The sequence below is a fragment of the Arachis stenosperma genome, chromosome 9, assembly GCF_014773155.1.
Source record: "Arachis stenosperma cultivar V10309 chromosome 9, arast.V10309.gnm1.PFL2, whole genome shotgun sequence".
Lineage (NCBI taxonomy): Eukaryota > Viridiplantae > Streptophyta > Magnoliopsida > Fabales > Fabaceae > Arachis > Arachis stenosperma.
Genome location: NC_080385.1, coordinates 17,478,793 through 17,496,621, shown reverse-complemented (window position 1 = coordinate 17,496,621; position 17,829 = coordinate 17,478,793). Strand labels below are relative to the sequence as shown.

The 17,829-nt window shown below is 35.5% G+C and overlaps 1 protein-coding gene across 1 annotated transcript; it reads left to right on the top strand.

Moving 5' to 3' along the window:
• Positions 1-8,659: 8,659 nt before the first annotated feature.
• LOC130948127 (ubiquitin-like protein ATG12) lies at positions 8,660-12,343 on the top strand. Its single transcript, XM_057876841.1, has 5 exons — positions 8,660-8,979; positions 9,095-9,153; positions 10,871-10,939; positions 11,025-11,087; positions 11,990-12,343. The coding sequence occupies exons 1-5, from the start codon at positions 8,946-8,948 to the stop codon at positions 12,047-12,049; spliced, it is 285 nt and encodes a 94-aa protein (XP_057732824.1). The 5' UTR covers positions 8,660-8,945; the 3' UTR covers positions 12,050-12,343.
• The last annotated feature ends 5,486 nt before the right edge of the window (positions 12,344-17,829 follow it).

Sequence of the window (17,829 nt, the reverse complement as noted above, 5' to 3'; positions counted from 1 at the left end):
AAAATGTTGTTCCTTCATCTTCTTGTAATGTAAAATGAAGATATTGTATTAAAGTTGTATAAGACCTCTCATCATCAGAATGGATTTTCTTTTTTTTTTTAAGTATAATTTTTCACCCTTTATTGTTTTTTCTTAACTTACTTAAACTGATGTATAAGATAAAAAATCATAATAAAATAATTAAAAAAATTTGAGAAGATATATTCCTCTGTTATTTTATAATTTAATCATCCAAGGGAGCAATGTTTTATATTCTTTTGGTTGGAGCTATAGCTGAGCTAAACTCAAATTACATTTCCCTGTTTTTTTATTGAGATAGCATAATAAACGAGTTAATTTATTAAAATGATTGACCAAATCCATCACCTTTAGAATTGCCACCCATATTAGTTTATGCACAAATTTTTGTCTCACAACAGATGTATAATATTGATATAAACAGCTATATGTTTATCTAATATTTTAATGGTTAATAGTTGATCGTATATATCTTTTTATAATTATATTAGGTATATATTAAAATCGGTTACTAATGTAAAAATATATATTAAAATATAAAATATATATTAAAAATAAATTAAACTATATATATATATTTATATATAAATATATGTAACTGATTTTAATATACAAATTAAATAATATTTTTAATTTTTTAAATATATTTTAAAATCGTTAAATTTACAAGTCTAAATAAATTTATAGAGTTTACCTAGATTTAACTTGTGAATTTTATCCATAAACTTATATGAGTTTATGTATTATGAATTTATTTTTTAAAAAAATATTATATATAAAATTAGATACATATTTACTTAAATCTAAACGTACTGCAAAAATATTAAACTAATTCAGAATTATTTAATAGCCATATATAGTTAAAGGATTTGAATTTTCTAAAGTTTAAATTTCATTTTTAGAGGATAAAGTGTGATTTCTCACCATTTATTTCATAAGTGCGACAAAAAAATATGAGAAAATAATTATTTAATGATAAAAGATCACACTTTATTCTCTAAAGTGAAAATTAAAAATTCAGAAGATCCAAATTCATAATTAAAATCTTTAAGTCAAGTCCAAAGAACCAACATCATAACAATTGACAATTAAACATCCAAGGTCAACAATATTAAATAATAAAAAATTAGTAAGAAATAACAACCATGAAGCATAATTTAAATAAACTATTTACATTTAACAATCAAATAAATTATAAGTTACAAGACTATATATATAAATTTGTAATAGGCTAGTAGTGGCAAAAAAAAAAGAACAACACATACATAAGCTGTTGTATAGTAACTCGAAGCAAAACAAAAGCACGAATAGTTATTAGGGGCAGAACTCAAAAGCTCTAATGAAAAGCAAATGCAAGAATAACAACTAGTGACGCCCAAAATGACGAAGGAGAAGCAGAATGAGTAAACGACAAAACATAATTGAGGTAGGAAGGATTAAAGGAGAAGGCCGAGAAGCATCCATGAAAGGAAAAGGAGTCCAGGAGCAGTGGAATATGACAACGACCAGCGGCAGAACAAAGAAAGGAAAAAGAGACAGTGGAATAACACAGACGAGAGGAGAGGAAAGTAAGTGAGGGTTTAGTGCAACCCTAAGAAAAAACGCATGTTCATTTTATTTATTTATTTTTTAAGACCAAACGAAGCTGTTTTGACTCAAAATGAAGGTAAAATCAAATGTGCACTCTACTGTACAGATTGAAGTATATAAAGAGAAAAAATAAATTTTTTTATAGTTATTTTTGATTATTTTATTATTATTCAAAGTGTGGATCCTATCTTTTTTAATATCTCTTTTATCTATAAAAAAAAAAATTTATAAACTTACATCTTTACCATATAATTCACCAAAACAAAATTTGCTAACTCATAAACTCGCAAATTTGAGTAGGTTTGTCTGAATTTAGCCAAATCTATCTAAAAATGAATTTGAGACGAAGTCAACTTAATTCTATTACTTACTTAGACATAAACTATGATGATTTTATGAGTTAACTAGCGAAGTTGACAGCCATATTGTGATTAATATGATTTATAAAATTGGTTCATGTGAGTTAATTAGATTCTACCAATTTTTATTTAGTCAAATCATATAGAATCATAGTGGAATAATTAAAATGTGTCAATATCAAGTATCTGATCTATTGGAATAATGCAACAAACTGAGCAAAGTAACGCATGGTGGCAGTCAACTGTTCAAAGAACAGCATTGTACTATCGGATGTGAGATCAAAGTTTGGTTAAGCACTAGGATGGTGTGGTTGAAGTATTATTTTATTATTCAGATTTTTTTTATAAAAATTAAATATATTTAAAAAAATAAAAATTAAAATGATAGTATTTTAATATTTTGAAATTAAATTTGTTTGAAAATGATTTTTTAAATTTTAAACTAAATATAAAAATATGATATTTTTATCTTAAAATTTTTAGAAATTATTTATAATTCTTTCAACCACACATACTCTGTGGTTAGAAGTATAACGATAATAATTTTACACAATAATATTCATCGTCGTAACAAAAAGCAAATATAAAAAATAATTTGTATATCTTTAACAAGCATTTATATATCTTGTAAGTTCAGTAACATACATGTAGCATATTTGTGGAAACTCATGCCCTGAGTGCAGAGTTTGTGAAGGTGAGTGAGAAGAGTTGGGAGAGAGAACTTAGAACATGCAGAATCAGAAATGAGAGAATGGAATTAATGATGAATCACGCCCAATTCAGTTTGTACAATAGTGTTTATATACACAACTAAAAATGTAACTGCCTTCTAACTATAGCTAACAAACTCAGATTAACATTTAACTCTAGTTAAGTTATTCAGTACTTAAATAGCAGTTGCAGCATAATTGCTTCTGTAGTGCATCACTCTATTTCTTCTATTACTAGTGAATGAGCTTTATTGTCCACATCCCCCCGCAAGCTAGGAGCATGGAAATTCAACATTCCTAGCTTGGAGTAAAAGTGCTAAAGGGTCCAGGAGCCAGTGCTTTGGTAATGACGTCGGCTAATTGATTAGCTGAAGTAACGGGAAGAAGCTTGATCATCCCACATTGAGCCTGGTCACGTACAACATGGCAGTCAATTTCGATATGTTTGGTACGTTCATGGAAGACGGGATTTGCAACAATATGCAAAGCTGATTTATTGTCACAAAACATGCGAATGGGCCTAGACAATGGAAGTCTGAAGTCAGCGAGCACATAAGAGAGCCAAAGACCTTCACATGTGGCCAAGGCCAGGGCGCGATACTCAGCCTCAGCAGAGGATCTAGCCACAGTGGTCTATTTTTTACTCTTCCAAGAAATTAGAGACTTTCCAAAGAAGAAACAAAAACTAGAAACAGAGCGCCTTGAGTCTGGACAACTGCCCCAATCGAAATCTGTAAATGCTGTGAGAGAAAGATCTGGAGAAGGAGGAAAGAGAACAGCATTGGCGGGTGATTGCTTGAGATAACGAAGAATATGCAAGGCTGCCTTGAAATGAGAATCAATAGCACAGTCAAGATATTGACTGAGTTTGCTTACCGCAAAGGTAATATCTAGCCTAGTGTTGGTGAGGTAAATGAGTCTTCCAATTATTCTTCGTCAGGCAGTAAAGTCCTCCAGCTTCGAACCAGTAGTTCTTGAAAGTTTCACTGTGTAATCAATTGGAGTTGATGCGGGTTTGGCATACTCGAGATGAAACTCCTTCAAGAGCTCCAAAGTGTACTTGCGTTGATAAAGAGCAAAACCTTGAGTGCTTCTAGCAATCTCCATACCCAAGAAGAATTTGAGATTACCCAAGTCCTTAATTTTGAACCGGTCATCAAGAAGTTTCTTTATATGTTGAATATCTGCCAAACTGTCTCCAGCTACCACCAAGTCATCAACATAGATGAGAATACAAGTGAAGCCTCGAGGGGACAACCTAGTGAACAAACACGGATTAGCCTTGGATTGCAAATAACCTGATTCTGACAAAACAGAGCACAGTTTGGTGTTCCATTGACGACTTGCTTGTTTCAACCCATAGAGGGATTTTTGGAGTCTGCACACCATCCCCGGAAGTTGCAGCCAGGCCCGGTGGAGGCTTCATGAAGACTTCTTCTAGCAAATTGCCATGGAGAAATGCCGTGTTCACATCCAATTGGTGCACATACCAATCTTTGGAGGCAGCAATGGCAAGTAACAAACGAAATGTAGTCATCTTTATCACCGGGCTAAATATGTCAAAATAATCAAAACCGAGAGTTTGGGTGAAACCCTTGGCCACCAAACGAGCCTTATACCTTTCGATGGAACCATCTTGCTTGATCTTCACTTTGAACACCCATTTGCACCCAATGGCCTTCTTTCCCTTGGACAGTTTGGTCAGAATCCATGTCTTATTTTCATTTAAAGCATCAAGTTCAGCTTTAATAGCTTGTTTTCAATAGTCATCAAGAACAACTTGCTCATAGCTTGTAGGTTCTATGGTGTTAGTAAGTGCTATAGAAAAAGCTTTGTGCTCAAGTGATAAAGATGCATAGTTTAAATAATTGGAAATGGAATATTTAGATGAGGGTGCAGGAGCGGTGTTAGAAGAGGTTTGAAAACAATGATAGTCGTGGAGATAAGATGGTTTGTGTTTATCTCTAGTGGATCTTCTTAATGCATGCGGTGCTGGAGTAGAAATACATGAAATATTAGAATTATGAGATACAGGTGAGACAGTGGTATTAGTGCTGCCTAAGGATGCATGAGTTGAATTAGAGGGCAAACATGAATGAGTATGAGAATGTGAGGAAGTAGGCATTATGGCATCAGAGGGAAGGTGAGTGAAATCATCAACATCATCCATGAAGTACAAAGGAGGAGTGTTGTTTATAATAAAATTAACCTTTCTATTGGATGATGGTGAATGTTCAGTGTTATGATTATGAAAGGGAAAGCAATGCTCATAGAATTGGACATGTCTTGAGATGAAAACCTCTCTGGTTTGAACATCCATGAGTACATAGTCTATGGTACCAATTTTAAAACCCAGAAAAACACATTTTCAAGCTGGCTTATCTAGTTTCTTTCGATGGGCAACTAAAGTGGAGGCATACGCTAAGCACCCAAGAATTTTAAAATGACTGATGTCAGGCAGTTTATTGAAAAGTTTTTCATATGAACTGCAATCATTAAGAACGGAGCTTGGTACCCGGTTCATAATGTGTACAGCATATGCGGCTGCATAATGCCAAAAATTTTTAGGTAAATTCGCCTGAAAAAACAATGCTCTTGTCATATTTAAAATTTTTTGGTGCTTACGTTCCACCACACCATTTTGTTAAGGTGTCTCAACACAAGAGGTATGGTGAATAATGCCTTCCTTTTGAAAGAAATCACCTAATATAAATTCTTTGCCATTGTCTGATCTTATGCATTGTATACTGCAATTGAATTGCGTTTTTATGAATTGAACAAATTGTTTCAAACAAGCAGATGTCTCAGATTTATTTTGCATGAAGTACAACCAAGTAAATCTTGTTTTGTCCTCAACTATAGTCAAAAAATACTTGTGACCAATAATTGAAGGAATGTTAATGGGACCTAGATGTCTACATGAATGAGGGAAAAATTTCTCTCTGATTGAGTGATGCTAGTGCCAAATGGAATTTTCTTTTGTTTGGCAAAATGACAAGAGTCACAAGGCATACCAGCATCAGGACAAATCAGAAAGGGATATTTCTTTTTCATAGAACTAAGCCTATCTAAAGCTAAGTGTCCTAATCTTTGATGCCAAATGCTACTGTCTCCAATGGAATGTGTGATGTTGTTTGTGTTGTGCTGGGAGTCATGTGTAGTGTGAATGTTGTGGTTGATGACATGTGTGAAAATAGTCTCTTTATTCATGATGTATAAACCTCCTAACTGTTTAGCAGCTCCAATCATCCTCGAGGAAAGGAGTTCCTGGATCTTACATGCATTTTTATCAAATGAAAAAACACAAAGCAAGGATTTAGTGGCATGTGAAACAGAAATCAGATTGAAAGAGAAGGTAGGAACATAAAGCACATTTGTCAAATACAAATTAGTTGAAAAGAAGACTGTTCCACAGATGGTTGCAACAGTCTTTGAACCATTTGGCATCTTAATTGTTACTGGATTAATGTGATGATATGATTGAAAGAGTGTCAGTGAAGAAGACACATGCGCAGTAGCACCTGAGTCCAGGATCTAATCATGGTTTTTCAATTTATAATTCGTGGTTGAGAGTATTTGGAATATACCTGCGGATGGAGCAAGTATAGGTGATGCCAAGTTTTCACTATGAGCAGGTTATTGGTCATGTTGTTGAAAAAGAGCAATCAAGGCCTCCTTTTGTTTTTCTGAAAATAAACCATCAATGCTGATTCCATTCTCACCCTTAGGAGTGGTAGTGTTGCTGAGTTCTACATTTCCTTCAGCAATTGAGCTGTTCACACTGACAGCATTGACTATCTTGGTTTCATATTTGGGGGATATCCATGTTTGGCATAGTAGGTATCCACCGTGTGTCCGTGCTTGCCACAATAAGAACAGAGTGTTGAGGCTCCTCTGCCTCTGCCACGGCCTGAGCGCCCTCTTCCTCGATAATTTGAGCTTGTTCTGCCATTTATTTCTTTGTAGTCATTTGTCACTGCATTGATTAGCATACTCGGGTCAGAGTAGTCACCATGATGCATCTGTCGTTCTTGCTGGAGAAGCAAGGAATAGATCGTATTGATGTCAGGGAGAGGCGTCATCAGCATTACTTGAGATTGCACAGTGGCATATTGATCATTGAGTCCTCGGAGGAGCTTAACACCATAAGATTCAAGTCTGTACCTTCTCATCACAGCAAGACCACAAGAACATACTGGAATAGGTCTAAACTCATCTAATTCCTCCCAAATCACTTTGAGTTTGGTGAAATAGGCTGTAATTGTAAGCTCCCCTTGCCGCAATTTAAACATTTCTTCCTCTAATTCTCCAATTCTGAATAAATTCCCTTCGTAGAACCTATGCCTAAGGTCTTTCCACAATTCACATGCATCGTTGCACCACAACACACTTTGTAATATCTCAGGACTAATTGAAGTATGCAACCAAGACAGGACAATCGTGTTGTTTCTTTTTCAAGCACCAAAGGTTGGATCAGTCTCATTAGGTCTAGGTAGGGTTCCATCCACAAATTTGATTTTATTCTTGGATTCGAGTGAAAGCCAAACAGATCGTGCCCAGGCATGGTAATTACAGGTAGTGAGAAGAGATGGCGCCAGAGATATACCTGGATTCTCGCTTGCATGTAAGAAGAAATGGCTCGAAGGATCTTGAATCAGATTCATGTTTGATTTGTTCATCTGTGCTTGGAATGCGGAAAATTGTTTCATCATCTGAGCAAAATTCTGGAAATCGCTAGCTGTAAAATTCTGGTTCGAACTTGGATCCATCACTTCTCCCTGTGCCATGGTTGCCATTGATGAACCTTCGCACTAGAGAGCCAACTCTCACGATTCTTTCACTGTTGAGAAGTTCTGAAATTCTCAATCTTTGCACTCTTCCACGCTCACCGCACCATGTGGAAACTCATGCTCTGAGTGCAGAGTTTGTGAAGGTGAGTGAGAAGAGTTGGGAGAGAGAACTTAGAACATGCAAAATCAGAAATGAGAGAATGAAATTAATGATAAATCGCGCCCAATTCAGTTTGTACAATGGTGTTTATATACACAACTAAAAATGTAACTGCCTTCTAACTATAGCTAACAAACTCAGATTAACATCTAACTCTAGTTAAGTTATTCAGTACTTAAATAGCAGTTGCAGCATAACTGCTTCTATAGTGCATTACTCTATTTCTTCTATTGCTAGTGAATGAGCTTTATTGTCGACAATATTCCTTAAGCATATCTAAATTCTGAAAAATCTTGTTGTTATTTATGAAAAATGTTAGAAGTTAATACTTTTATAATAGAAAAGTAGAGAGTTAGTGTTAGTTCAAAGAAAAATAAGTAAAAAGTGTTGGTTACCTACATGTCATTGACTCACTGGGCAAGTTATGGACTTTTTTAGTTTTGAGTAGTGTTTGTTGCCTGCTTCATTAAGGAGAAGGTTGTAGCAGTCTTCTCTTGTTTTGTAGCACAATCTCTCGACATTTATTTAAATTCAAACCAAACTAGATAAAACTATTCACACTAATTTAAATCCAATTTAATAATAATTTCATGTATTATTCTTTAATAATTATTTTGTGAATATAAAATAAGATTTTTTTATTTTATCAATAAATATTTTTCAATAATAAAATCCTAAAATTTTCTTTTATAAAAATCGAATAAAGCAAACCAATTCAAATCTTAATAATTTGGATCAGACAGGATCAAATTTAAAATAAATATCAAACCAATCAAATTAAAATTGTAACAAATTATATACTTTATACTAAGAAGTAAAAAAAATATTAACAAAGGTTGAAAAAAATTGAACAATAAAAAAAGTTTTTTTTTGGGTTTTTCTCTTGCCCATTAATTTTCGAAGGTGTACAGAACCTGGTCCAACCCAAAGAGGCAACACATTTGGGCAAAGGCCCAGTTGAATTGAAACGGGTCAAAGCCGACTATGAATATATTTACCCGGTTTCAATACTGAACCGGGTTAGAAATTAATCAGATTTTGGTTAACCAGTCGCATACTCCCACTGTCCCACACCTTGCCTCTCTCCATTTTCTCTTCGTCCTTCGTTTCTTTAGCGGCGGCGGCTGCCTCACCGGAGGAGCCGTCGATGAGCCTCTCTCCACCGTCCCAGTGTTGCGGACCTCTCCCCAATTTCTACTCATATTCTCTCAAAGCAAATACCCCTTCCTGACCCTATTTCGGCTTTTCGGCCATCGTTCTTGATCTCTATTGGAGTTAAAAGAAAAATAAAGAATATTCAGGTATTCAAGTGTCAGCAATGGCTGCTGAGTCACCAAGTTCCGTTCGTAAAGGTTGCTTCCCAATCTCTCGTTTTCTGTATTCTGAATCAATCAAACATGTTTTATTTATTTATTTATTATTATTATTTGCTTGGGTGCGTGAACTAGGGTTTTGGTTTTGTGGCAGTGGTTGTTCATCTGAGAGCCACTGGTGATGCTCCTATTCTCAAGCAATCTAAATTCAAGGTGATCTTCGTAATGGCAGCATTATATTTTTCCCAGACTTCAACTCAAAATTCATACGATTTTGTTTGCTTATCGTAATCTCTGTGCTTTCTCATTGCTTATTGTGATCTATGTGCTTTTTCAGTTTCTTTTTTAGTTTCTAATTCAAACTTTTGAATGTGGACTACGATTTGTTTGAATCTGAATTGTAATTGTTTACAATATTTTGTCTGTGTATTAGTTTGGGTTAGCCACTTAACTCATCTTAATCTTTACACTGTAATTTGATGATCGACCTTCTATTCGAGTCTGCATTCATGATTTTCTTTGTGGAGGCGAACATATGTTGGATTAGCTGTGAAAATTTAGCATATTGAGTTTAGTTGTAGTTTGGTTACTTCTGACTCCCAACATAGATGAGACAGAAATGTTAAGAACAAAAAGGAATTAATATTATCCTATCTTAGCCGCTTCAGACAATTTTTAAGAAAATTTATGCACTTCCAGAATCTAGCAACACAAAAAACATGTTTCTATACCTTCAAAAAGAAAGATATGTCTCTACTGACTCACTGTTTTCATCCTTTTTGCTCCAGGTTAGGAATCAAACATACCTTATAAGAAAATTTAGTTATTCAAACATGATACAAATACAAAGACCGAGAAACAGAAAAAAAAAGTCTCTTCTATCCCCACATTTTATTAGGATAGAAAATCCTAGAAATTTATGTCCTAGGGTGCACTATATTGTGTCCTATGGCGCACTATCTTGTGCTCCCAAAACTTTTTGTGTCTCTCTATGTTTGTAATTTTCATGAGAACTATAGATGACGATTACACAGTTTAGTTAAGTGAATGTAGATCGTTCGTATTTCATTTAATTTGTTGTCCTAAATTCTGGTGTTAGATTTCTGTGATGGAAAATAGAGGGTTTTTGAAGACTTTGATGGTGAAAAGAATATGCTATTATGCAAGGAAGCAATTACTTTGAGTGTACAAAATAATGTGCTATTAAAATTCTGTATCATGTGGTCACTGATAAACAGCTAGCTGTTGAGCTTCTGCATCATGTTAAACAAATTAACCATATGAACTAAGAATAGATGGCTCTGTATCAATATTATTACTTGTGAATCTCCATTACATTTTCCTTCTGTTTCTTTTGCAATTCTATCTGCCTTCGTTACTTTCATTATGTACACAATTTAATGTTATTGGGGACACATTTTCATATTCTGACCCCTAAAAATGGCCATCTTCTACTTGTTTTGCACTGTGCTGCCCATGTTATTTTTATTTGTATTGTATAACTGATATTGCAATTCCAACCAGTGATGAAGGATGACTCAAATCTTAGGGGATCATATAAGACCACATTACTTTTGTTAAAATCTTTCACGGTGTATCAGTGAAAGTAATACACCATATATGTAAATGAAAATTTGAAGTTTAGGAGGGGAAAGGGGAGGGAGAAAGGGGGGAACGGGGTGAGGCGAGCTGCCCCCTCTTGTCCCAATGAAGTTTCGTCACTGATATAAGGGGAAAGAAAGCTGTAGACTTGTATCTGCCTGAATTTTCTGTGGCTGATACAAGTTTGAATATAGAACTGATCAGAAATGGAACAAATCTGAAAGTAATGATTTCGAAGATTGCTAGCAAGAATGAATTGTTAGTTTTTTACATGCATTCTTCTTGAAATCTTGAAATATAAAATAATGTCTTTATATATGATATGCAGATAGCAGGAGCTGATAAATTTGCAAAGGTGATAGACTTTCTTAGACGGCAACTCCACAGGGAAACATTGGTAAACAATCACTGTGTATTTTACCTGTATAGTTGTCTAAACTCTAAAGGATCTGCATACTCAAATTTGTTTCCTGTTTTTGCAGTTTGTATATGTCAACAGTGCTTTTTCACCCAATCCTGATGAATCAATCATTGATTTGTATACTGTAAGAAACTACTGGATCCCCTTTTCTATTAGTTTTTATAACTACTGGATCTTGTAGTTTTTAAGTAATTTGATTGTGGGGCAAAAAAAGAATCATAATACTTAACCAATTAAATTTTTTCTGAGGGAAGGAAGATAGAATAATATGCATTTAAAAGAAAAATGATGACGCCACCAGCTACCCCTTAGTTAATTAGATTGAGCATGCAGTAGATTAGGTATTTCTTGGGTGCATATGGATAAGTACCGTTGTTTTCTTTTGAATCTTTCTTCAAAATATCATTGGTGCTTCCTATTCAAGCATTACAATAAGCTAGTGCCATTTAATTGCATGCTAGTCCTGTACAATATAAAAGTTTTTAATTCATGATTTAGGTAGTTTTATTGAAAATTTGGTGTTGGAAGGACAATTATCTTATACTATTTTATAGATCTGTAGTTTGTATAATATTCTTGTAAAAACTAGTCAACTAGTACTGGTTATTGTACCCATATCCATGTAACCTCGGACCTAGGTTATCATACGCATAAGTTGGACTTCAACCAGAGAGTAAAATGAAAGTAATGGTCATGGTTCAACCTTGAATAATTCATCTGGGTTTTTAGTTTAATTAAACTATTTGCTATGATAGAATTGCTTTTGCAAAACGTTGGAATTTTTCTAGAATTTCTGTTAGTAAATATTGTGTTTTTTCCGGGTCATTCCTTTTTCTCCATCTCTCTGTCTAAGATTGTATATTACAGGTGTTTAGCCCAAAAATGCTAGAGTAGCAATGGCAGTCAATATTCTAAATACTGTTTAGATGTTTTTGGTGCTGCTTTATATACATAATCATGCAATTTATTTGTCAAATTGTCATTTGAGTATTTTCTTTTCTCCTTTGTTTGGTTTTTATTTTCCAGAATTTTGGTTTTGATGGCAAATTGGTGGTCAACTACGCATGTTCTATGGCATGGGGCTAATTCTGAATGATTCTTGCTAAACATATAATTTCTTCTTATTAATTGTGAATACGTTTAGTTTTGACAAAAAGATAGAATGGAACAGAAACATGAAACCCAAAAATTTGTTGTTTTTTTTGAATTATTTTTTTTCTTCCTTTGCGTGTATAAATTCAAAGCAGAGTTACCCACTTGAATGTCGCGACAAAAAGAAAAGTTCATTAATATCATGATTTACGGATTGTTATGGTTTTGAGGGACCCATGTTTAACATGGTTGAAGTGCTGATCCTTAAGGTGTTTACTTTAATCATTATCGTATTGTTATGTAGTTTAAGCAAATTACTTCTTTTGTAGAGGTAAAAAGGGAATGAAATGTTTCACAAATTAACTGTGTAATTAATTTACAATGTAATTTTTCATTCATGAAAATTCTCTCTTCCATTTTTATCCCCCTAACCAAACGTATTATTAGGAGTCTTGTTTGATCAGGGTTGTTCTATGTGAAGCATGAGGATAACCCAGCACTTCTTAAGCAAGCAGTTGATAGATGTAATGTTTTAAAAATCTGATTAAGAACTATTTGGCAAGAATTTATTTTTTATTGATTAATAAATAGTTAAAATCAAAATTTGATCAAACCAAAAACATCCGTGAACAATTATTGATTCTTTAGATCGCTGGATTAATGTGGTGTGCGACTTTGAACAAGTATTACTTTTGTAGCACTGGTATAATAAATCTCAGGTGGTATGGGATTGAATCTTCTTAGTTTTTTTCTCACTTGAGATGGAGTAAAATGTGATTTATAGGTAGAACAAATAAAAAAAATGAGAGAAATTATTAAAGGATTAAAAATTATATTATTTTATTTTCTCAATTGAAAAAAAAAAAAATTGAGAGGGCATGTTCTTTTAATCCAATGTGTATTTTCGATGTCTATCTAGGTAAACTATCTCATAAATCCAAAAAATCGTTTTTTGAAATCAAAACAATTAAAACTCAATAAAATGTTAAATTGATTTCAAACTATTATGTAGTCATTTTAGTTTTTGATCTTGTTTATTAGCTGTTAGCCATTGAACTTTTGAATTGTAAGAGAGATTAGTTCTCCTTTGTCTTTTTACAAATTTTGATAATTTAAGGTGGAGACGAAAAAGTCCTCTATTAAAACTTTAGGATTGAGTTATATCTTGTAATTTAAAAGTTTAGGGATTATGGTTTTTTTTACTTTTAAAGTTTGTCACCATTTAACGATGTTTTTGGGTCTCGAATGCTAAAACCTCCATATAATTTCCATAATCCACAAATGATGGCCTTCTTATGGGAATGGCCCTAGTTGCAAAATGCTCTAACCCGAAGGATTGAACATAAACATAAATAAACCGATAAGACATTAATAATGATGCCAATGAATCATAACTCACATTACATTTGTCCTCCCTCTCCCCTTAGAAGTCTGAGAACGATAAAAAAAAAAAAAAATCAACAATGATGTTTTGTTTCCTCGATGGTTGGTAAAGATTTTGGGTGACTATTACAGTAATCTTTTTTATGTTTGGGATTTTAAAATTCCATATAATTTTAACAAAAAAAATGGAAAAGTTTAGGAGACTAGCAGTTTTATTAAATTTTGGCCAACATGTAACCAGCAGAGGAAGGTGAGCCATTGGATGAAATCTCACACCAATCTCACACCATCAAATCATCATTGATGGCTGATTGATGACTAACAATCACAAAAATTGCTGCCCCCTAGCATTGCTAAAAAAAAAAATTATCAAAATTCAAAACTCAATTTTACTCAATTTTACTTTGTCTTGATTTGGCTTAACATTTAATGCATATTTATAAGATTAATAAATAATTAATACAATTTTTTTTTGTAAAACTACAAACACATTAATTACAACCTCTAAAAAATATTTTTGAGTAATTACCCAAGTTAGTTTTCAAGGATTTTAAAAATAGACATTTTAGTCCAAAAAAAAAAATTAATACACCAATCAATCTCTAAAATTTTACTCCGGCAGTCTAATCAGTCCCCAGTTCATTTTCTAGTAGAATAATTACCCAGATCAGTCCCTAAGAATTTAAAAAATGAACATTTTAGTCCTCAAAAAATTAATATACAGATCAATTCCCAATTTCTCCATCAGACATAACAGTCCTCCATCCAAAAAAAAAATAATTGTTGGGTTGGCCCAGTCGTCTGGATAAAGGAGTCTCCGACTAGGTTTGTGTTAGTGAGCCTCCGTCCGACTTGGGTGTATGAAGGAATGAGGGGTGGTACCTGCAAAGAAACTCCGATGACTAAGTCAGCAAAGGGTTAAGCAGGTTTAGAAAGTATTGGAACTTAAAAATACCTGAGGGGTGTTAGTATATTTATAGTGGTGATCTAATAACCACCGTTGGAGTGGTTCCACCTTTTAAGGAGGATAACCGCCTTTATCTTAGGGAAGTTGAGATATGGCTCCTGGAAGTGGGTTGAGAGATTTTAGAGGTAGTTACTTATTTGAATATGTGTTCATCTGCTAGCTAACCTTTGATCCCGACTTCCTTGGAGTGGAATTAGTGTCGAATCTGACCTCTTCTGGGGAGGTCGGTTACATGCGTTGGCCAATTTATGGATTGGGCCTTTCTAGTGTATTTGGACCTGGGATTTAGTGCTGGGGCAGGGTATGAACAGTGCCCCTACTCAAGTTCAATCTTTCTTATTTAAAAGTTAGATTCGAGTATTTGAACTCGGGCCTGTAGCCGACGTACTACAGAAACCGACGTGATTCAAATTCAATAGTCGCGTCTAATCAAACGTCGCGTCCGTTAGAGTTTTTGCATTTTCACGTGGGGATCAGTTACATTGGTAACGGCGAGCTCCTTAAATGATTGCGCTGATTACTTTTATGCCCCTGATGTGTTTATAAATACTTTTCCCTCTTCTTGCCTTGTTTCTTTTCTGAAGAAACTTTCTGCCTACACTCTGTTTCGAAAGAAAAACTCTTCCTTCTTTGAGTGCCTTAGTTGCTGTCGCATCTGTCCCTCTCTGCAAGCAAAGGTCAGTTCTTTCTCTTCTCCTCTTTTATTAATGAATGCTATTGTTTGCATGTTTTGTTTAGAGGAGTATTTATAGCGAGTCTGGCTGTAGACCTAGTGACTCTGCTTTATTGAGGAACCTGTTCTGGCCCTTTAGAGACCCTATTTTTGATCCTTTCCCTTTTTCTTTGTAGGTTTTGTCGCCCCCTCTTTTACTATAAAGATGTCTTCTCCCGTCTCTGAGTGGGTGGATGTTACTGTTCTCGGGGAGGAACCCTTATTGGATACCAACTATCTCTCTGAACTTCGCGTTCATCATAGCATTTGCCTTTTAGAGGAGGATGAGCCTAAGTACGAACTGGTTGCCCCGGGTCCTGAAGACTGGGTCTGTTTTGGGAGGGCTGCTGATCCTGATCCTCATTTTTTTCATGTATGAGAGTCTTTTCACCACCTGGAGGTTTCTCTTCCTTTTTCTGACTTTGAAATAGAAGTTCTGAACCATTGCCGAGTTGCTCCAACTCAGCTCCACCCCAATTCTTGGGGTTTTATAAAAATTTACCAGCTTATCAGTCGAGAACTGGACTTTCTGACCTCTTTGAAGATTTTCTTTTTCCTTTTTCATATGACCAAGCCCTTCAATGGGAAAAATAATAAACAACAGTGGCTTTCTTTCCAGGCCATTCAAGGTCGGAGAGTTTTCAATCTTTTTAATGAATCCTTTCATGGTTTTAAAAACTTTTTCTTCAAAGTTCAAGCCGTAGAGGGTCACCATCCCTTTTTCTTGGATGAAAATTCTTCTCCCCGCTTTCCTCTTTACTAGTTAGAGGCCTCTCCTGTGGACAAGTATGGTCTGGATGACCTGGGAGAGGTCGAGGAGGCTATTGTGGTGTTCCTCCGAGAAGTTTGGGGAAGGACCCCTTACCTAGACACAAAGAAGTTCCTCCAAGGGTCTCCGAGCTTTGTTCGGACCCAAATAGGTAGACTTGTTGAGTTTCGATAACTCCCGACTTGATTTTGTTGCTTCCGACTTTGAAATATTTGAGTTGTTATTTCTGACTTGTAGACTTTTGCTTTGTAAAACTAAATTTTTTGTTTTTCCTTTTTTCAGAGATGGTGAGAAAAGCTTCTAACTCCTCTTACCATAAAGTACAGGATGCTAAGAAGAGGTATCGAGTCTGGGTCGATGTTGCTAGGGTTGTTGGCACTCTTCCTCTTCCTCTTCCTCCCCTCTTCCTCCTCGCAATTTGGGGACCTCCTCTCGTCCCATTATGGTATCTTCTTCTTCTGCGTCTTCTCTTCCTTCTCCTCCGCCCTGATCTTCTCCTAAACTCAAGAAGAAAAAGTGCAAGACTTCAGAGTCTGGTTCTTCTTTTCCAGGGGAAGCTAATTTTGATGGCCCCAAGTTCGTTCGGAATCATATCTATCCTTATACCCGAATTAATATGGATGATACTTCCGTTCGAAACCATCTTAATTGCTTGGTACAGGGGAGTGTTCGTGCGGCGGGGGTATGTACGAAGCTCCTTGATATTTTAGAGAAGGCTCCCTTTAACTCTTTGGGTTCTACCCAAAAGGTGGAAGAGCTTGAGGGGAGGATTTTCCTTTATCAAGAAGAGGAGAAGAGGCTGAAGGGGGAGGTCGCCGAGTTGAAGGAGGAGAAGGATTGGCTTCAGAAGAGGGAGAAGAAATTGATGGGCCAGTGCGCCATTGCGGAGGGCCTTAAGGAGAAGGCGGAGGAGAATTATGTCAAGCTCTTTGGGGAGAACCTCGATTTGAAGAAGGATCTGGCAGGATGTCGGGAGGCATTCCAGGATCTGGAGGACTCGATAGCTGAGGGTGCAGAGGAGGCCTGGAGGGTCTTTAAGGAGCAAATCAGGGTTATTGCTCCCGACTTGGACCTTTCTCCTTTGGACCCTGACAAGATTGTGGTGGATGGGGCCATTGTCTCCCCTCCCCGACTTGAGATTGCCTCCGACCTGAAGACTCGGGGGCAGAGGATAATAGGGTTTCCTCCCCATTTGGAGCGGCAAGATGGAGATCTCTCGAGTTCTTCTGGGGTTCCTTCCCAAGGTCCAGAACAGCCTGCTCCGTCCTCTCCTGTTGTTGCTCCGACTTCTCTCCCTGCTGACCTTCCTTCTGGTGGTGGTGATCCTCCTTCTAGTGGTGCTGATCTTCCTTGAGATTTGGCTATTTGGGGCCCGGCCTGTGGGCTCTTTATTTTTAAACAATTTTATATTTTGTTTGTTGTGGTGGTTTGCTCCTAACATTTTCTGGCCTTTTATGGCCGTTAACAAAATTAGAAATACCCTTTTTTGGATAAGGGTTTAGCATATCTTTGGTGCGTGCATGCTTTTGACTTTCGTTCTGTTAGGTTTTTCGTAAAAACCTTTTTGATCTTTCGCTTTTGGAAAACCCTCTTATCTGGACAGGCTGCGTTTTGCCTGAGTTATGTTTGGGTTTTCAAAGGATTGACACAGCTTTTGCCTTTCATTTTTGATGGCTTTTCTCTTTATCTCTTTTTGACATTCCTTACTCATTCAAATTTTCTTTATTTGAATTGATTGTAACTTAGGTTATTTTCGCGATGCATTTCCATTCTTCTCAGTTTTGCCGACTTGCAGGTCGATAAAATTTCGAGTTTATCATGATCCACTTTTATAACCTCTTTACACCGACTTGTACCTCGTCATTTTATCCTGACGACCTTCTGGGTCGGTTCATGGGATTTTCACATTGTGTCGAGCTTAAGTTCGGTGCGTTTTGTAGAAA